Source organism: Perca fluviatilis, chromosome 11 (assembly GCF_010015445.1).
Source record: "Perca fluviatilis chromosome 11, GENO_Pfluv_1.0, whole genome shotgun sequence".
Taxonomy (NCBI): Eukaryota; Metazoa; Chordata; class Actinopteri; order Perciformes; family Percidae; genus Perca; species Perca fluviatilis.
In genome coordinates, this window is record NC_053122.1 from 8787513 (window position 1) to 8810021 (window position 22509).

A 22509-nucleotide genomic window follows, 5' to 3' on the forward strand; every position below is an offset into this window, starting at 1 on the left:
TTTTCTGTGCATGCATTGTTTTAGTCCGGTGCAACACCAGCAGCGCTGCCGCTAGTTAGCTTAGCGTAGTGAATGGAATCCTATGTTGCCGGTTAGCATGTTGTGAGTAAAAGTGAGCCAACAAAAGACAAAAAAACAACCTAATTACTTGCACTGAGACAAAAAATGCGTTGGCCCACCTATCTACAGCCAGGGGAGACCGTGATAAGCACTATTTCAACAAACGGTGGCGTAATCCTTTAACATGGGCAAACTTTGCATAATCTAATTACTTATGTGCTAATTTGCATAAATACCACAACAGATCTAAACATTGGGTATAGCCAGGTGAAAATGTCTTGTTGAATCTTGTTGACTTATAACAGTAAACGACTTCATGTTAAGGTCTGAATGGAACCCATTTAGGCTACCCATCTACCCAGAATCTCATCTTCATTCTCGTCACTCACAGGCCATCTGCATTGAGTTTGTGCAGCTCAGCAATAATAGTCGTACCACAGCTCAGAACACATCCAGATGTTCCCAATACATTGTAGTTGATCACCAGGTATGTTTTATTAATGTAGGTTGAATAATCCATGCAGGAGAAACAAAAGGAAATCTTTCTTACCTGAGTGACAGCTTAGTAACAGTTGATTGACAGTTGAGTGGACCTTGAATAAATGACTGGATCTCTGCCCCTTATGGTGACATTTGTTTGCCTCGATAGTCTTCTACTGTAAGATGTCAACAAGATTCTACAAGACATTTTCACCTGGCTATATCCAATGTTGAGATATGTTGTGGTATGTATGCAAATTAGCGCATACATTATTATGCACCGTTTGCTCATGATATCAAAAAATTTCAAAAACACTTAATTTTATAATAATTAATTAATTTATAATAATATTTTTTTTTCTTTGTCTTAATGTAAGTGTTCAACTCAGTAATTTTCATGGTGATATCTAACGGTTAAAATTGTTACCCTATTCACGTGAGAAAAAGAATGAATAGGCTATATTTGGGTCTTTTTCGAAACTTTCCCCTAATGGGATTCTTCTGGGCTTTTTTTTCCTTTCTCGGGACATATTGAGGATACAAAATCAGTTGAGTTTGCTTCTGTTGCAATTTGTCCTAGGTTGACCCCCATTTTTGGCTTAAAATGACTGGACTATAAGAAAAGATGCATTTAATCAAAGTACCTGTACAAACAATCATGTTGACATGCTGTGAAAATACTTGCTGAAGACCAAACTGAGAACAGAAGTATGCAGTACAGGCCTGGAAGAGCATCAGCAGGGAGGATTTCCATCTGCTTGATGTTTGTGGCTGACAGACTTCAACTGTGTAAATGTTTCAGAACCAAATACTAGGTACCTATGATGAAATATTGCATTTTTTCACACAAATTAAATGTGCTGGAGTACAGAGCCGATACAACAATACTGCTGTCCAGATTGGATACAGATATTTAGAAACACACAAAGTCTTAAAAACATAGGCAACACACACTCATATAGTTATTTCAGCAAGTGCTGGTGAAAGTAAAAACAACTTTTCTCCACAAATCAAAGTGTGCGTGACCCTCTCTCACGTACACTCACACAGACTCACATTCACGCACACAGATTTTTATGTCGGTATTCTTCAAATCAGTTTACGCTCGCCCCTTTCGTTTCCTACGCCGTAATTATCTCAATCTACGCAAATTGCGTTATGGTCACTGGCGAGGCTTTTCAGCTGGTTAGCCAAACATCCACAGAAAGAGATGGGCAGGAAAACGAGACGAACAAAATAAGAACAATTTATTCAAAGCTAGATAGCGACAGAAAGAAAACCTGTTTAGGTACGTCATTTCTTTTTTTGAACTTTGCAGAAATGAGTTTGTTAAATTAGCTAGCTATCTTTATGAATGACTCTGTATGAGCAGAAATGCAGCGTTAGCTAACATTGGCTAGCTAACATTGGCTAGCTAACATGTTAGCCAACGTTAGCTTCTATCCGGCTACGTCTTGTTACGACCACAGAGGCTAACGTTAGTAAACGCTAGCTAGCTGGGTAGCGAGTTCTTAATACGGTGCAAAAGCTAGCTAACTTACCGTATCCACTGCTGGTCGTTACTAATAGTCGTTGTGGTATTCTCTGACATTAACGTTACTTCGTGTCGTTTGTTCCTTCCTTCTCTTTACTTAGCTATTTCAAATTTGTTTCAATGAAACTACCGTTGTCAAGCTACACCGAGGCCAAACACACACAAACTACTGTGGCCTAAACCTAACTTCCTGCGTTACCTAGCTATCTCGACTGATAGTTTGACGTGCAATAACACCATTATTATATTTCCCCAAATAGGCTACCAGCTAACGTATGGTGGCGATTGCAGGCGAATAGTCAGCAGATTGAAAAGTCGCTGCTCCCCTAATGTATAAGTCTGCTGCAGTCGTATCAGCTAACGTTAGCTCCATTAACGTTAGCAAACTCTATCTCCTTTGGTCAAACATTAATGGCTTTCTGTTCAAAATTTCGACATGGTGACAGCTTGAGACGAACTTGAACAAAGCGGTGTTTTAGAGTCTCTCGGGGTTGCTGTTAAGGAAACTGTACCTAAAACCATTAAATAGACGAGTAAGAGGTGGTGCAGCTTAGTTCATCATTGGAGTGTGGGTGGTGGGGACAAGGCCATGTTGGTAACGTTACAGCTAGATTTGTTGTATTTCCCTTAAAATGTAATCAAGAACTTTGTAATGCCTGCTGAGGATATCTTGAAATGAACAGAGGCCACCAGTACTACATGCACTCATTAGTTAGCTAGTTATACTGTAAGGTGCCATTGATAGTCAAATGGAAACCCTTCAATGGGGATATCTATTTTAAATGTTGTAATTCCATACCGAACCACAATTAATGTAGGACACAGTGGACTGACAACAATAAAGTAGTAATTAAGTCACAGTTGGAGTAAAGAAAATAGAGTAAATTGTGAATGGTCATACATTGAAATGTATTGAAAATAAAGACAGTTCTTTGATTTGGGTCAGCAATGTTAATAACCAATGTGGAGCCAAGGGCTATTTTCTTTAGGTAATCTCTCAGGAATTGTACAAATGAATGTTTAATCAGTACATTATGATTTAGTGATTTTGATTTTATGGATTTAATTAACTTTATATAAACAAAGCATAAAAAGTATAGCTAAAATTAAGGCTAATCGTAAATACAGTGCATGTAGAAACCTCTTAGCGCATATATCAACCCCTGCGAATGTATTCCCCATTAGCATTTATTGATGTGTTTGATTCATCAGTAGATTACTTTTGTATTAAACTCTCTTTTGTTATCTATAAAAACACAACTCCTACACCAAGCAAATGGTGTATTAGGTGCTGATGGCAGAGGCTCCAGGCGGTCTAAATTGGCATATCTAAGAAACAGTTTCTGTGCGTCAGATTTTTCTTTTTGTGGAGAAACTGTCAAATCTGTTGTCCCAGTTGCCTAGTAATTGAGGTCAGGATTGTAGCCTGTGGCATGCTGCGTAGTGGATACTATTGGGTGTGAAGCTGCATGCAGGTTAGTGGGTTTAGTAAACCACTTAACTTCCACTGCTCAGCTTGGTGTTGTCAGACAAGAGGGGGTGCAAAACATTGCTGACAATGACACAGTATTGGATTCCAAAATTGCTGTCTTGATTTCAGTGCCTAACAAATATTATTGTCAGTCAACACCTATACTGCTTTACATATTTTATAGAAGTATATTTGCCAGTATACCACTTACCAGAGTATATATGTATGTATTTATAGTTGTTGGTAAAGTTAGGGCGTTTAAGGATTTCTAAAAGTCATTAAAGGCCTTACATTTACATACTTTGTGTGTACAGATACCCTGAAAGCATATGTTAAGACATAATCACTTGTTATGAAGAAAGGGATGAATTACTGGGGTCTAAGAAGTTTAAAGGATTTGTGATGTTATTGTATGTGTACCTACCTACCTAAAAAGAAATTAGTTTTGATACCAAGCTATTTAAGAACATTCAGTATAGAGCTGGGCAATATATCGATATTATATCTATCGTGATATGAGACTAGATATCGTCTTAGATTTTAGATATCGTAATATCGCATAAGTGTTGTCTTTTCCTGGTTTTAAAGGCTGCATTACAGTAAAGTTATGTCATTTTCTGAACTTACCATACTGTTGTAACTGTTCTATTATTTGCCTTTACCCACTTAGTCATTATATCCACATTACTGATGATTATTTATCAAAAATCTCATTGTGTAAATATTTTGTGAAAGCACCAATAGTCAACACTACAATATCGTTGCGGTATCGATATCAAAGTATTTGGTCAATAATATCGTGATATTTGATTTTCTCCATATCGCCCAGCCCTAATTCAGTATTTCCCAATAAACTACATGGTTTGATAAAAGGAGGTTATAGCAGAGAAAGGGAAACTTGTTTCTTGTGAGTTGTTGAAAGACGTCAGGCACAAGAAGCAAATTGCTTAATGATCAGCTTTGGTAAAGCAAGTACATTTTTACCAAAGACAACCAGCTCAAACTAATGTCTGAGTCAAGGCCTCCGTCTTTTAGATTGTATTCATGCAAGAGTTGCAAGCTCTTCTTTTAGCTGAGGCCAAAGATAGTGTGTGGGAGTAATGTTGCCTCTCACTTTGTGCAGTCCTAACCCTCTCATATATGGCCTATACAGTAGCATAGCTTTTTTGCTGTGAGTTGCTCAATCTGACGTGCGAGTCTCTGTGTGAGGGGAGAAAAAACAACAACTGCTACAGCGGGTGTAATTACAGGCATAGGTCTAACTTCAGTCAGAGCAAAACGCTGTTAAATGTTATTACTGAATCTGATTTCCGCAAGTCTTACAAACCTGTTTACTAAATTTCGAGCAACCTAATTCCCTCATTAGTTAAACTTAGCTGAGCACGGCTCCCACATAAACAACACATTCAAGTTCTCAGGCAAAGGATTCAATTGAATCACTGTGTTCATAGAATGGTATCAGCATCACCCTATTTTATTTATTTTTACATGCATTCAGCAACTGAACTGACTTTGATGAAATCATAACATCAATATCTGACTAGACTGCAGTAGGTGTTTGTAATAAAACCAGTGGTACATTATGACTTTTATGTTATAATTTGAAGTGCCCTTTTTTCGAGGTGAAAGTAAAAAAGATGAATTGACTAAAATAGAGATGTTTTATGTAGTAAACAATAAAAGCCCACGTATAAGAATTGGGTCCTTAAGCTGATGTTTGGAGTTCACATGTTGCCCTTCCTCACAGGAGCTGTTAATCACATCAGAGGAGATGCGTCGAGTTGACATACTTAGCATTGTCCACTATCTCAGACATGCCCTCCTCCTTCTCTCGGTGTCCTCGGTGTTATTATCATGAGTAAAGAAGTGGTCATGAGCCCCTTTGGCAGTGAACTATTATTCTGAAGTTGATTGAGGGTTCTCCGGAGTAAAACACAGACGATGCCAGAGAGAACCTGCATACGTTAGTGTGGCAGGAAGTCTGTGACATTGGTTAGACCAATACCTCCATAAAAAGAATATACAAATTCCCATTGACTGTATGTTTTGTGAAAGAAGAGGAGAGTGACTATATAACTGTTTAACTTAGATGATATTTGCTGCAAAATGTGTATCAGTTCAATTTAGGACAGATTGTCTGAAACGCAATAATACATTGTAATTCATTTATTGCCCTCAAAAAAAAAAATAAATACTATATGTTAAAGTTAAATAAATAGATGTGATAATCTGCACTCTCTACCACGTGTTGCAGTAATCTCCTCTAAAGTTAATTGAGAGGACCCAGAACAGGACCCATTAAAAATGTTATCTCACATTTTTGGTGGACTTTTTTTGTGATAATTTTTTTATTTTACTTTTTTATCGACACCATTTATTTAATACCGTTCAATACAGCCATATTACTGATGCAGAGTAACTATTTGATGGTGTGGAAATTCCCTTTATCCTAACACCCCCCACCAGAGCTGTCAATCTTCTTCTATAATACCATTCAAATTCCATTTGATAGTTTTTTTAATATTCAAATATATTTAATGCTCAATTGCAGCCTGTTAAATAATATGTACTACACTACTCAGGCGTATGCTTTGTCAATGCCACTACAAGTATGTGGCTGTTGTTACACTTTCTGTCCACTAGAGGGACTTCTAACATTAGTCTGGACTTGAAGGGACCTGCACGCATGTGTATGTTACTGAAGTAATATACCTGACTTGTTGAGTCATAAGATATGTTTTTTTAGAAGCCAATAGAGATCGCTCAGTGGCCAACAACAAAGTTTGATTACTTTTTAATAAGGGGCAGTTGTGTTCAACTTATGCTTCATCTTCTACCTGCATAGCTGGATCCTAATGAATAAATAAATTATATATATATATATATATATATATATATATATATATATATATATATATATATATATATATATATATATAAACGCATGCATTGCCATTTAGCAGCTTGTTATAGCATGGAGAGCAGGAAGGGAAAGGAAGGTCTTGAGTGGAGGAGAAGGGATAGATGTTAAAGGAAAATAGATTGCAGAGGAAACTGAGAGGAGAGAAGAAAGGAACGGGAGAAGCCAGGATGAGTTATTATTAGTAGAGGAAATCAGAAACACCAGAGAACATGCCCTGTGCTCCTGGAGGAAGATATGGCCTGGTTTTCTGTTAGAAGGCCAAATGCTTTCAGTTGGTTTCTATCGATTTTAAAATAAAAAGATTTGAACTTTCAAAATGTTAATGAATTAAAAAAAAAAAAAGATTTGGTTAAATTTTCAAAATCAAGGAATCGGTTTACTGAGTGACAACTTGTTGCCCTGCTCTCCGAACCACCCAATATCCTTCAATTGCTAATTAGGTTTTGGCATTTCTGCAATTTATTTGCGTATTATTGTGGTTGCCACTTGCTACACATGATCTGATGTAGACATAGCTGTTCCTACATAATTTAAGCACTTTACGGTAAAATGTGATACTAATGTGAAAATCCGAGGCTTGCAGAATCAGTAACATCTTTTAAATCTCTTCTTAAAGCAGTTTAAAAGGTGCTGTATAAATAAGGTTTATAATTTTTAATAAACAATACTGTTATAATGCATATGTTTGAATCTATTAAAAGATCTTTCCTCAAGTAAAATGTAATTCTTCTCCCAGGGGTGCTGTACAACACCAGAATATCTAGGTCATATTTTCCTCTAAAATCATTTGTTATGGTATTATTTTTAAAAAGGACATTAGCAGTTTGTAGGCTAAAGAAGGAATTTGTCATTTTACATTTAAGATGAAAAGCTTCAGTAAGCCCAGCAATGATGGCAGTGTGTTGTCTGAAATGCCTGTGCTATACATTCAATATTGAAATATGGGTCAGCTATTATGAAATCATTTGAATCTAATCTTTTTTTTTTATATATATATTTATATGTCTTGCAGGTGGTACGTTAAAACGTTGGCACACGGCATTCCTCACACCCAGGGGCCAAAGCTTCAGCTGGTATAGGACCAAGCAGTTGTGTGGCAGATTATCAGCCTCTGTGTGACAGTGGACAAGTACAGAGGTCCAGCATTTATAGGCTCACATGCTGTCTACGTCTGCACTGGAGTTGGGTGCATGGGTGTTGTGCTGCTGACACCAGGCTGTTGTCATGGTGGACTGGTATGTCTGAGCCTGAAGCTAGCATAGCTGTCCGGTTTCATTTAGCATGTTAGCATATGGCTAACCACATATGGTGACTGATCAGGCCATTATCCTCTTCCCCTCCATCACCATCTCTGGCCCCTACAAGGGGGTATAAACTAGTTGGTAGTGGTGCCCCCTTACCCTGTCATCTTTTCATTTCTCTTTCATTTAGTCATCTATCCACCCCACCCAACAGTCATCAGCTTTTGCTTTCTTTCACTCTCATCAGCCCTCATCACCTTTTTTGTAGGACTAAGCACTGTTTCGCTCTGCCTAACTAAGCTCTAGTCCTTTATGATAGTCACTTATTTCCTCTGAATTCATCTCGCATCTGTCCCAACTCAGCTTACGTTACCACAGCTCAGTCCCTGCCCTCTTTATATTCAAACCCCCAAGCCCAGTTTAATTCACATTTTGGCCCAGCGTAGACCACCCTAACGTCTGACAGTCCAGCCGATAGGCAGTTGTTTTGGTAGTTGTTTTGGTTGCATGGAATCGGCTTAACCGTGGAGAGGCCAGGCTACCACAAACTGATGGACTTTGACAAGCGAGGAGTAGGAGGGGGAGGGGGAGGTGGTGGGGGAGGTGGAGGGAAGGGGGAGACAGAGGAGGGGAAGAGAATGCCTGGGAAGACAGGGAGTCGATCTGGGCACGGTGGCCGGGGTGCCAGCTCCAACTCCGGGGTTCTGATGGTCGGACCAAACTTCCGGGTCGGTAAGAAGATCGGCTGCGGGAACTTCGGAGAGCTACGACTTGGAAAGAACCTGTACACCAATGAATACGTGGCTATCAAACTGGTAAAAAAAAAATCTATATATTTATATAGTATAAGTGGCAGCACGCTAATATTGTGTATGATACTAATCAATTTTTCAGAATAAAATAATTTACACTTGAAAGCGACTGAAAGCTTATTCACATTGTACTTAAGCTAATATATACCTGGAACATAACAAAATGTGGGTTTGATTGCCCGAATATGGCAGTGTTGTCAGAGAAATTGGTGTAATTAATTGTATTTTATGAATTTTACTACTTCTACTTTGTAACAAATAATTATTCTAACTCAGACATAATCGTTCTTTGTAGGAGCCTATCAAGTCGCGGGCGCCACAGCTCCACCTAGAATATCGCTTCTACAAACAGCTGGGAAGTTCAGGTGAGAACCACCGTCTCTTTCATCAGGTTTTCTACTAAAAGAATCAGTTGAGTTTGCGTGTAACCAATCTTTATAATGAAGCTAGCTGTGTGTAGCATAAACAATAATGCCAACTAGCAAATAAGACTTTTAAGTGATGTTTGTTAGCAAAATTTCTCAAAGAGAAATGCCATATTCTCTTAATTTTCTGCAGATTGTTCCCTATTTTTGCCCAATTTGGAATGCCCATTTTTTTCTTATGCACTGCTGTTCTTGTCACTGTGAACTCTACCTTTGACCTGGGAAGGGTGTAGGCAGCCATGTGTTTCCAGACATATCTTCACACTTTCAGTTTCAGAACAAGCGGCAACCTACGGGGCTGAAAACTGAAGCCAAGGCGGACGTGCTAAAAACTGCAGTTCCTCAAGTTAAATTATATTCAGGCTTAAAGTTATTAAGGATGTGGCACTTCAGGTGATGCACAGAAGACCAGTATAGACTATAGGCTCAATTCGGCCCGCCTCAGCCCCACCCGCTCGCCACCTTTTTGCCCATTTTTGGATTAGCCGGGAGAAGGCGGAGTCAGGCACTGCCAAGATGGCTAAGGCCGGAGCCGCCCACACTGAGCTTCACAATGGCTCTTCAGATACCTGTGGGTGACGTCACGGAGAGTACGTCCATGTTTTATACAGTCTATAGTATTGTTTCCATTAAACTATTTTGATGCATATTTTAAAGTATCGCATTGGAAAAGCTGAATGGAAACGGCACAATTCGAAAAAACTTCCTCAATTGTGCAGAAATTTTTTTATGCCCGCTTGAGGTGGTTTTTGCCTTTGTCGAAAAATAATTGGTATTGCTTGCCAGCCGGCAGCAGGGTGAACAGGCTGTTGCTGGGGTGGCGATTGCCTTTCCTTTGGGCTCTGGGCAGGCACCTCGTCGCACCAGTATCACTAATCAATGTCTGGTGTTTATACATAAATGTACCTGTGTCCAACTCCTGTTCTGACTGCCCTATCTTTATCTGTTCATCCAGAGGGCGTACCACAGGTGTTTTACTTTGGACCGTGTGGTAAATACAATGCTATGGTTCTGGAGCTGCTGGGACCCAGCTTAGAAGATCTGTTTGACCTCTGTGACCGAACTTTCTCTCTAAAGACTGTACTCATGATAGCCATACAACTGGTAAGACAAACCTAAAAATTAAAAATTAAAAAAAATGTTTTATCTCTAAAACACTAGCTTACTTAGCTCTGCCTTTTTTGGTCTGTCCTTTACCTTAGATAACCCGTATGGAGTTTGTCCACACCAGAAGCCTGATCTATCGAGACGTGAAGCCTGAGAACTTCTTGGTGGGCCGACCCGGCTCCAAACGGCAACACACCATCCACATCATAGACTTTGGCCTAGCGAAAGAATACATAGACCCAGAGACCAAGAAACACATCCCATACAGAGAACACAAGAGTCTGACTGGGACTGCTAGATATATGAGCATCAACACACATCTGGGGAAAGGTAAGCTGCTCCCTCATGCTACTTTGTATGATGCGGTGCTTTGTTGTTTAATTTGATTTTATCCTGACTTATATCATGCCTCGTTGACTCATCTTTGAAATGCCAAATATTTTCAGTTGTTGTAACTTCAATCGTTGCTGTTTTGCTGAGCCACAGTAACGTTAGCTTGTCCATTGAGCTAACTTTAGCTTTGTTTGCGTCAGCAGCAGCGGCGACCTCCTGAAGTACTGTATGTAGTGTGTCGCGAAGTTCGCCCTTATTCGTTTTCTTTGGGACACAAGTGATTCGCTTCTCAAGGCATCAACGCATACTTAGGCTGGTTAACTTGCATCTGTTGTGAATAGGAGCGATTTAAGCCTTTGTTGTTCTGTGTTTCAGAGCAAAGCAGGCGGGATGACCTGGAAGCTCTAGGCCACATGTTCATGTACTTCCTGCGAGGCAGCCTACCCTGGCAGGGACTCAAGGTGAGGAGGCAGTCGACCAGCCATCAGTCCAATCGTGTTTTTTTCCTTTCATCAACTCTGTCTTCAGCGGCCTTGCATCCATCCTTGACCTCCTATTAATATATTCCTCCATGTCCCTGTCTTCATTAGGCTGACACTCTGAAAGAACGTTATCAGAAGATAGGAGACACAAAGAGAGACACACCAATAGAGGTCCTCTGTGAAAACTTTCCAGGTTCGTATACATACACCTCTACAAAAAAAGATATGTGTTTCTGTGCAGCTGTGACATACTTTATATGATCAGGTTAGCATATGTTGATCAAATCTCGTGTGTGTCTGTGTGTATGAATCTTTGCATTTGTGGGTTGGGTGCCTGTGTATGTGTGTATGTGCGCCTGTGTGTATGTAACAGAAGAGATGGCCACCTACCTGCGGTACGTGCGTCGGCTGGACTTCTTCGAGAAGCCTGATTACGACTATCTGAGGAAACTCTTTACGGACCTCTTTGACAGAAACGGATACATCTTTGACTACCAGTATGACTGGACTGGAAAGCCACTGGTTAGTGTGGAGGGGTGTTTTCTCCTGCGCACACACAACACACAACACACACACACACACACACTGCTGAACTTAGTGCTTAGTTTAGGGCAGGGTTAATGCTGTGAGGTCAGTTCAACAGTGATAGATAATCATATGACTGATCTACTGCGTAACCAGGAACTGATAAAGGAGGGAGGAGTAGACACATCATCCTCCCTGTTTAAGCTTCTTTGTAAACTGTAATCTGAATAGACTCCCTTTGAGTAGGTCAGCAGAAATCAATGTCAAGTATCAAGTACAAATAATGTGAGCTTTCAGTTCAGCGATGAGGTTTGGAATTTTGAGTGGTACATAATGCTGCAACATTCAGCGGTATCACTCTCACACCTCTCCATTTAATGTAATTCGTTTTTATTGACATAATGGCTGATTGTACAGGACTTCTAGTGTACCTCCCAACAGTGTTACCCATAAGATCAGTAATAGGATATAAAGTCCACATAAAGAAATGTCATGTAAGCCAATGTGTATTTCCTTACTCTGATCCCATGTGTGTTTAGCCCACTCCTATTGGTCCAGTGGCCAGTGAGACTCCACTTCCAGCGAGCAACCGAGAGAAAGCACCCCAGACCAAAAACCAGGTACACACTCATTCTCAGCAAATATATAATCTCATTCATAAGATTTTAGTAGAGTTACCAAAGAACTGCCAAACTGTCAATACCAGCTTAAAAACTATGTATTTGCCAGTCTAGTAAAAGTTCATCCTTTTTTTCACTTTACATGAGCTACAAATCCACTCTTTAAAAAGCTGGTTGGCTGTGTCACAGGGTTATTAACTTGTCAGCTTTCTTTGTCAATCAACACAAAAGAATCACCACTAAAGAAAGCAGAAAGTAGTGCTAGAGCTATCCAAATTGAGGGTTTTAACACCAAGGGCCCTATTTTAACGATCTGAAACGCAAGTGTGAAACGCAAAACGCAAGTAGCTTTGTGGGCGGATCTCGGCCGCTGTTGCTATGATACCGGCGGGATAACTGAGTCTTGCGCCCGACGCAAATCTAAAATGGGTTGGTCTGAAGTAGCTAGGTGTGGTTTGGGCGTAACGTGAAAATAACCAATCAGAGCGTCATCTCACATTCCCTTTAAGAGCAGGCGTATTGTTCCGTGGCGGATTGCTATTATGACGGCGGATTTGCCTGGCGCACGCCAGCGGAGTCCGGTCCGGGATGCGGCAAAGTAATAAATGCCCGTCTTGGCCGGGTGGCGATGTTACTGCGGCCTCTCGGGCGCATCTCCTCAAGTCTGGAGAGGATTGCTGCAGCCATGGAGCGTGGGCCTCCAAACGCACCACCTGCACCTGTTGTGCCCCTTCCTCCTCCCCCCACTCCATCTCCGTCCACCCGCTCCACCAGGAGCACATCGCGCATTACTCCCGGACCAGATCCCGCCGGAGTTCAACATCACGTCTCCTTAAGTCCTCTAATATTTCCTCATTTATGTCATCAACACATCCATGATTCACGGAAATGTTGTAAAACACAACAAGCCACAAAGAATGCTGCGACTTTTTGAGGACTGTACTGTAAAGTGCCTCCTGATCGATCCAAACTCCTGAAGCACATTTTCAGTAATATTTTTCTTTGTAATTATGTATGGTTTTCAAAAATGTGAACTGCTGTAGATGAGAGAAGTGTATGCGAGTTGTGCGCACGCTACATTATGGCCAAGCATGTGCCCCTAAAATAGCATCTGAATAACGCGCCACTGAAACTGCAAAATAGCACCGGGGAACGTTTGCGCCGGAACACGCCTCCTCTTTTCGCTGAACCGCCCCCGGGAGCGCAAATACATTCCCTAATTTACCGATGTGCGTCTGTGGAGGGAGAAGTCCGCTGTGCATTGGGTGCGAAATAGGAATGATACATGCGTCGGTGTACAAAGGCAATTGTGCTGAGTGCAAGATAGGGCCCCAAATGTTAACAGACTAGAACAAAGTCCTCATTGTTAGGTTTCATGTTTTTTGTACCACCTCGATAGGTAATGGTAAAGTTATATTATACAGTATGTAAAGTATTGGTTGGACATTTTCGTGTTTTACTAGAGTCACAGTGGAAGGTAGACGTGTTTTTACACTGATCAACAGAAAAGCTTGAACACACTGAGTGGCGAATTCACAAAGACTGGCTTGCGGCTGCTGATGAATTGCAGATGATGAACCGCTATCTCTTTCAAGGTCTGATTCACAAAAGCTATTGCGCTAACACAAACACAGCAATAAAATGTATTAATAATTGTGGACCACTGTGTAGTCCAGGTAGAATCAAGTAAATCATATCTTTGATTGGAATTCACAAATTGAGTCTTTAAAAGGGTCACTAAATCACTAAGCGTCCTTTAGGAAGTTAGAGTGTTCATCAGCCTCTACATTTTTTGTTCTCGGTGACTTTGTCCAGGCCACTTCATACATTTTTAGAGTTTCTCCATCACTACATTAGGCCCTTAGGCCCAGTGGCCTCTGAACTTTGCACCATGGGACCGTGTACACCGTATCTTCTCCCATCTGAACAGTTGAATGGACTCTTCTCAATCCTCATCTTCAACAGGTGACCCTATACTGACAGGACCTCGTAGATCATCAGAACTAATTCATCCTCTGACCTTAGATAACCCTAAAGTTGACTTAAATGTATAAAGCATGCGTTGTACGGCCAGCCCCAGGACATAGATGGCATCATCATTCAAATGGCACAAGCCTACGCCACAGCAACTATCAAGTCCCTCATTCAGTCATATGAGTGTCTAAAGACACACCGCTTCAGTGGAGGACTTATACAGTAGATGCGTTTCATTACCACCAACTCTGCTAAGAAGATGCTAATGATTTCACTGTAACTGTGTGAGGCTTTTAGCACTGCTCTTTGTGAATTGGAATGTTTTTGCCACAAGGATTATTTGTATAGAAAGGGGCCAATTTTGCACCAAATGTCTGCATAATATTATGTAATTTAAATACATGCAAATAGCACAGGAGCACCAAGACGCTTTTTGATTGGTAGCAACCTTAGGGGCGCAACCTTTGCGGGTGCTGTGAGAGTTACACGGCTTCTTTTTGTCTTTTCTGTGCAGGTTTAGTGGCTGCAAATGCTACACAATCCTTTTGTGAATTCGTCCCTGAGTGTTGGTTGCCCCTTTTAGGGTCAACAGGTAGCTGTAAAAGGTTTGTTTGCTTCTTCGGGGAGCATGGTAGCTGTAGTCAGACTGGATCCACAGCAGTTATAGTGGATTCCATTTTCACAGTATCTGAATCGTCACTGAGCACATTGTAGACATTTACCCACCTCTGAGAACGGGGATTTACTGTATAATAAGAAAAGCCACTTATGCGTATCACTGTCCATTTTGCGGAGCAGGGCTGCCATCTGTGGTATTTTCTGCACACTTACTGTATGTTACTGTAGACGATGCCCCCTGCTAGGCAACATAAATACCTCTGTAAAACAGGGCGTTTCCCAATCAATATCTTGTCTTATCATATTTTACGGTGAGCGGTTTGTACTGATTACACTTTTTTTTACATTCACAAACACAAATGCACATAAATCCAGATTTAAAGGCGCCAGTAGTTAGGTCGCACTGCGGGCCTATTTGGATCTTAATCCCAAAAGAAACCGGTTTTGAGGCAGGTGAGATTGAGGCAACACAGAAAATAGACCACCTCCTTCCCCTTTTGCACGGGGGGAGGGGTCTCCTGTGCACTCTCAATGTATTGCACACTTGAGTGCTCACCCTCCTGTTGCTCCTCCACCAAATACTGACTGAACTCACTATTTCTTTTCTCTTTCCTCATTCTTTCCTCTTCTCACCTTACTGCTCCTCACCCCGCCACTCCTCTTTTCCATCTGCTCATCTTCCCATTTCTCCCTCGCCTCCCTGCTTTTCCTCCTCTTCTCTCTCTCTTTTCCACCCTGTCTCTTCCTCTTTCCATGCGACCATCCTCTTCCATCTAAACTGCCTCTTCATCTTTTCCCTTCTCCACCTCCACCACTGCCTCTTCCCCTTCCCCTTCCCCCTCCTCCTCCCTCCTGCCCCCCCTTCCCGTTACTCCTGCGATCGGCTTCCTGTCTCCTCTAGTCTCCAGAGGGGAAAGGCAGTGAGTCGCAGCCCACTCCAGTGACCAATCGAGAGCTGCTGGGCTCCCACCTCACTGCTGATAGGCTGGGCGGGTCCGTCCAGGTACTGAGAGGAAGGGTTAGCTCTGCTGGCTTCTTGTCTGTCTGCCTACTTGTTTGTCTGCCTGCATGGCCCTTTCCGTCTCTGCAGCAGGGCTGACCTCAAGTCTGTTTCCTCAATAACTCCCTCACAAGGGACTATTGTGATAGAAATTCTAAATTAAAACCGTAATGTATCCATGTTAGGTTTGCACAGCATATTTAAGGCAATGTTAGACATTTGTTTCTACAACCCACTTTTCCACATTAAAGTAATGAAGACTTTCTGCAAGGAGACAGAAGGTTGTGGCCTGGTTTCTCTGTTGACAGAAAGTGTAGATGCTGTAGGCTGCTTTTTGTAAGAGGCTGGGTTTCATACTGTGTTTGTAGCAACTACTAGAATAAACAATAGAAAATTAGCTAAGTTAAGTTGGTTGTTATTGTTGAGATAAGAGTTGGATATGAGTTTTTAATACCCATTTTATATATAAACTCTGTGTGCAACACATAAGACTTTGGTGGTAAAACATTTTTTGATTCTGGTAAATACAGGGTTGCGCCATGCACACTAGACCCAGGTCTCCAAATGTAGTTCAAGACCCGGCATTGCTCTTATTTAATTGTGTGGTTTTCAACTAGTGGTCACTAGAGCAACATGTAGCGACTTGGCATGTGATCAAACTACAGTGCAGAGATAAATGTGGTGCTACAAAGTTGATGTTTATTGTGACATAATCCACATCAAACATATTAAGATTTAAAGCATTCTGAGGCACTAGTAGGTTCATTGTGTTAGCTGTCATACACTAGGCAAAATCACACAGCTGTTGCCCTTGTAGGGAAGGCTTACTTTGCCATAAGTAGCATCATGCTTCATATATGGTCCCTCATCATTGTTTGTGTCCAGCAAATGTATTTCCATTACCAACCACGACAGGTGAGGTCCGAGTATGGAGAGCACCTCCAGCCACATTAAACATGCCACCTTTATTTTGGAAACTCTCCAGCTGCAGAGGAATATCATTTGGTAGCAGTGTGTGAATGTGTTTTATTTTTCTTAGTATTCTAAGTTCATTTGAACTGTAAGGCACCGTTTCATATGAATGCAGTCGACAGGGAAATGAAACATGAATACAAAAAGAAGAAGTGTGGGGGGAAAATAGACAAAAAACACAAAACACAACTATGTTTAAAATAGATAAGTGTGTGACACACGTACACACAGATATCTGATTTGACCTTTAATGCGTCACCACCACCTACAATGAGGCTCATCATATGCCAGAACATCGGAGCATTGTGAGGTAGTATTGTGCAGGTAGTAGTAATGCAAGGTTGTTGACATAATGCGTCCTTTAAACTGTACCTCATCATTAAGCAGAGGTGCCGTTGTTTTGCATGGCAGCAAACTGAATGTTGGCAATGCCTGTATCTCTGGAGGTGTGAAGCTTCCCTGGAGGTCACAGCTCTTAACTATAAAGACCACGTCCACATTAAGCTGGTTACATTTGAAAACAATCTTGTCCTTTTGAGAGCAGGACACAGATGGGATTTTAACTAGCTAAGACACTGAGAAACTGGGATCTGTTTGTCACGCTGCTGTTTTTCTATAAGGCACATTTGTGCCAAGTGAAAGGAAGAAGAGCTGGCTTTTATCTGCTTTTCTATTGTTTTGGTGTGTCAATGTTGAAAAAGTGTGGAAGCATGTTGTTTTCACACATAACCAGCGTTTTCAGATTTATCTGCCTTAGTGTCGACGTGATGCAAGTCTTTTTAATTTTGTCCCAACAAGGTTGGACGTTGCCACACCTGTACTCATCCCTGTCTTCTATTTCTCACCTCCAGGTGATGAGTTCAACCAATGGGGAGCTGAATACAGACGACCCCACTGCAGGACACTCCAACGCACCAATCACAGCCAATGCAGAGGTGGAAGTGGCTGATGATACCAAGTAAGGACACACACAAGTTAAAGTAGAATATATGGGTTGTAACGTAATGAATGCCTGACTTAAGGTGATATTAGGTGCCGGACATACAATTAAGTTTGTCAGTGATAACTCAGGGGTGCAGTTTAGGCCTAACATTGTGCATAACACACTACAAATTAAATCAAATCAAATTTATAGTATCAAATCATAACGAGTTATCTCAAGACAATTTACAGATAGAGTAGGTCTAGACTACACTATAATTTACAGAGACCCAACAATTCCAGTAATTCCCCCAAAAGCAAGCATTTAGCAGGGCACTGCAGGGCGTAGCAGGACGTAGTAGGGCGTGGCAGGGCACTGCAGAGCGTATCAGGACGTAGTAGGGTGTAGCAGGGCACTGCAGAGCGTATCAGGACGTAGTAGGGTGTAGCAGGGCACTGCAGAGCGTATCAGGACGTAGTAGGGTGTAGCAGGGCACTGCAGAGCGTAGCAGGGCACTGCAGAGCGTAACAGGACGTAATAGGGTGTAGCAGGGCCCTGCAGGGCGTATCAGGACGTAGTAGGGCGTAGCAGGGCGTAGCAGGACGTAGTAGGGCGTGGCAGGGCACTGCAGGGCGTAGCAGGACGTAGTAGGGCGTAGCAGGGCACTGCAGAGCGTGTCAGGGTGTAGCAGGGCAAAGCAGGGCGCGGAGCAGGACCACGGCGACAGCTGCAACCACGATTTAGGTGCCACCCTAATCCAAGGAAAACTGCTGTAAAGCTACTTTTAAGGAATACAAGAAAAATTAACCATATCAAATATAATTTTCTCCCTCTCTCTCTCTCTCTCTCTCAAACACACACACCGACTGTCCGTGTCAGCCCTCGGTGTCTCACATTGCCAACCCTATCTCCACCACGCTGTGAAAGGCACTTGAGTAGGCTATAGTCCTCGGTCGAGTTCGGGTGGTTAATAAAATGCTTAATGTGGGCTAGAACGATCTGGACCTGCTCTCTAGCACCTTCGATTAATAAGTACATTATTCTGATTGGCAGTTTCATACATCAGCAACTCATTCTGCAGCAGCGCACCGCCATAAGTCCATTAACGAGGCAACTCTGTAGTAGTTCACACGTCTGTAATAACAGCAGGACAGTTGAGTGTTTGGCGAGACTACATTAACTGAAATGTTCGATATAGGACATTTGACACAGGAATAAATAGCTGACAAAATTTAGAGAGAAAACATTTTTGACTTAGAGTTAACTTCACTGTAATGACTTTTCATCGACTAAAACGGGACCAAAGTGTTTTGAGTTGTCATCGACTAAAACTATGAAGAATACAAATGACTAACGTGACTAAAACTTATAAGCATTTTTGTCTAAAGACTACATCTAAAATGGCTGCCTAAATTAACACTGCTCCTTTGATGGTCACCAAGACTTCTGTGGTTTAGTCATTTTTCTAACTGTAAAGATTTTACTCTAAAAAGCAGTGCTTCAGGAAACATACCTTTGCACCAACAAGATGCTGACAGTCATCATTTTCTGCTTAGTCATGTCAGGTGATCCATGGCCATTTTAGATTACTTGTAAATAAGCAGACAAAACCAATGTTGTGTCCTCCTTGTGACATTCCTAGGTAGTGGCATTCCTGGAATACTACTTGAGATTTAAATCAGTTTTTACATAGAAGAGAATTGTATAATCTTCTACATTGTATTCATTTACACAAAAGTTTGAACAAAAAGACAAAGAACTCAAATCACTTAGTATATTGTTATAGGTGACATAATCCTTATTCCTTCCTAACGCCATGTATATGGCTCCTAAAATCCATTCATGCACATCCACTCCTCTACTAATATTTAATCTACCAGCCCTCCTAATAGGGTCAGAGAAGGACAAAATACAAAATACTAAAAAAAAAGTCATTTTCGTAACATAAAATATTTGTTGCAACAATTCAATTTGGACTTTGGAATACAACATCCTATGCTCCACATATTTGGAACAAACTCCCAGAAAACTGTAGGTCCGCTGCAACTCTGTTCTTTTAAATCTAAGCTAAAGACCTATCTTTTTGATGTTGCTTTTCTTTAAATAATCTATTAACTTTAATTTCTTATACTGCACTGTAACTTTTATTCTTATACTGCACTATCAATTTTATTCTTGTCTTTTAATGTTTTTAATTTGTTTACTAATGTTTTTAAATTGTTTTAAATTGTTTTTAACTGCTCTTTAATGTTTTATTTAAAGCACTTTGAATTGCCCTGTTGCTGAAATGTGCTATACAAATAAAGCTGCCTTGCCTTGCTAATCTGCCTCATCAGATGTATGGGTGTGGTTTTATGAGATCTGGGGAAAAAACCGTGCGTGCGTGCGCAGCGAGAGAGAGACGGTGTTGTGTCGTATGACCGTTAACAAATTGAACACTTCAGCAGAGGACGTGTTCATTTCCATACAGGTTCAGTGGCTTGACGGTTAACGGTGAAGTAGGGGAATTGATTCGCGGGGTATTTTGGCGACGGTAATGTTATTAGTGTTGTAAGTTAGCAGTAGACTTAACGAACCGACCCAGGGTGAGTCTGATGAAAACTGATGTGTCTGCCCGGTTCAGCTCTGAGATTTTCTCACATTGCACAGCGCTGTGAAGGAATAATCTAAGAGATTACGTTATGTTCTGACAGCTCACAGCAACTTAATACAAGAGCAGGAAAAGAGTCCCTGCCCCAGTTCCTGCAATTTATAGATAGATTATAACCTACATTTCATAAAAGTATTGCTGAATGTGATCGGTGGATGGGATAACCTATCCTATCCATATCCAAACCAGAAAGTGACCACAGAAAAAACCCAAATGAAATAACTCGCAGTTCATTGTTACTTAAAGTGCTCATATTATGCTCATTTTCAGGTTCATAATTGTATTTAGAGGTTGTACCAGAATAGGTTTACATGGTTTGTTTTTCAAAAATCACCATATTTTTGTTGTACTGCACATTGCTGCAGCTCCTCTTTTCACCCTGTGTGTTGAGCTCTTTGTTTTAGCTACAGAGTGAGACATCTCACTTCTGTTCCATCTTTGTTGGGAGTCGCACATGTGCAGTAGCTAGTTAAGGACTACTAGCCAGTCAGAAGCAGAGTATGAGAGCGTGCCAAGCTAGCAGCTAGGCGAGCATTATAACGTGTGTTACAAAGTGACGCACGTTTGTCTCTGAAGTAAAGGCTGGACTACAATAGAGCTGTTTGGAGCAGTTGGTGAACAGGGTTTTCTGTTGGAGATGGTAAGTCCCTTTGGGGGGGACTTTGGGCTTTTTCACTTTGTAAACCTATAACATGCACAAAAAAAGATACATAACACGATAAAGGAAAGGCAAAAAGCCAAAAAGCATAATAGGAGCACTTTAAAGCTTAATAAATCATAATAAATGAAAGAATATTTGAAAGAGAAAAAGCTGCATTTGAAGTCTGTTGATGATGGTTTGTGTGTTGCAGGTGCTGCTGTTTCTTCAAGAGGAGGAAGAGGAAAGCGCTCCAGAGACACAAATGAAAACGAGACAAGAGAGAAACCCTGGTCTCTGTGTTTTCTCTCTCTCTCCTTCTCTAGCCCTCTTCATATAGCCCTCCCTTTATTCCTCCCTCAGTCCCCCTGTGACCCTCCTCCTCTGCTGTCCGAGGTCCCGTAGTTTACCTTGGGTCGGCTGGACTGGCTGGGCCACTGGGCAGCAGGATATGTTTGCTAAGCTGATCTGCTGGTTTCTACCGCTCTGGAATGACCCGACAGACAGTAACGTGTTTGCTGTTCCACCTCGCGGCTTTAATCGTGGACTAGCTGTGCCAACGGTGAAGTCTTCATGTATTTATGGTCACAAACTGAACTGAAACTGGATCAACACAGACTGCTAAACCGTGGCCGCAAACAGTCGATAGACGGTAAAAGACAAGCTGACTTTTTACTGTCAGACTGGCTAGTTCTCTTTTGTGTTTTTATTTTTTTTTCTTCCTTACTGACTGGTTCAGAGGACAGAGAAGTGTATTTCTGAGGAGATACAGAAGAGAGGACAACAAAAGGACGGGAAGCAATGAGACTGTTGGACCACACATGCACACAGAACATACACACACACACACACACACACACACACACACACACACATATGTACAAACACGCTGCACACTTTCTGGAGCTCATCATAAAGACACTTCATGGACAAACAGATGCAGCTCTCGCACATAGTCTATAAAGTTTTTATTCCCTAGGGTCAAAGGAAGTACAGCGCAACCGGCTTGGTCTATTTCCTGCAACGGATTGGGCTCGGTGTACTTCTCAGACACACTCACCCTCAGAGGAAAACCTCACATCCACCAGAATCAAAAGTTAAAAAAGATGTTTATGTGAAGACTATGCTTTTTCCTGTTTTAATTTGTAACAAAAAAAAAAAGACCATCTACAATTTTTTTTTTTTTTCTGTCTTTTTGAGTTCAAAAAGTTTGTGTTTTGTAGCTTGGAGTGTTCCTCAAAAATGTATTTTTTTTTTTTTTTTTAATAACTTGTATTTTTAATTTTCCGGGTTTTTTTTGTTTTGTTTTTCTCTTTCTCTCTGGGTTGAAGGATGGAAAGTCAGATAACTCCATTAAAAAACAACCAAACAAAATTAAAGCTGATCTTTATTTAAGGGAATCATGAACAATATCTTTTTCAGTGTTTGAGGAATGTTTTGCTTATAAGAATGTTAACATGCTGATGTTATGCAGATAATGTGTATGTTTACCATCTTACTGTAGCATGTTAATAGTTGTTGCTGTCATAGTTTCCCAGGTATTTGGTAAACCAACATTTTGGAAAAATGAAGATTTTGACCTGATGATGGCACATAACAATACAGCCAGCGGTTGTCAGTCAATATGTCGTATTCTGGGCCAGCTGACTGACACTGCCGTCGCTACAGCCCTGCAGCTGTCGAGGCTGAAAACAACACAAGCTGCAAATAAGCAGGCTATTTG

The 22509-nt window shown here is 41.1% G+C and overlaps 1 protein-coding gene across 2 annotated transcripts; it reads left to right on the forward strand.

Moving 5' to 3' along the window:
* Positions 1-1696: 1696 nt before the first annotated feature.
* LOC120568415 (casein kinase I-like) lies at positions 1697-21947 on the forward strand. Of its 2 annotated transcripts, XM_039815929.1 has the most exons (12): positions 1697-1828; positions 7481-8524; positions 8817-8886; positions 9902-10050; positions 10149-10383; positions 10762-10847; positions 10977-11061; positions 11242-11390; positions 11933-12013; positions 15507-15608; positions 17429-17535; positions 21001-21947. In XM_039815929.1, exons 2-12 carry the CDS (start codon positions 8261-8263, stop codon positions 21053-21055), a joined length of 1383 nt encoding a protein of 460 aa, XP_039671863.1. In that variant the 5' UTR covers positions 1697-1828; positions 7481-8260; the 3' UTR covers positions 21056-21947. The 2 variants fall into 2 exon arrangements, with proteins under 2 accessions (XP_039671863.1, XP_039671864.1); XM_039815930.1 differs by lacking the exon at positions 1697-1828 and having other exon boundaries at positions 8312-8524; positions 11245-11390.
* The last annotated feature ends 562 nt before the right edge of the window (positions 21948-22509 follow it).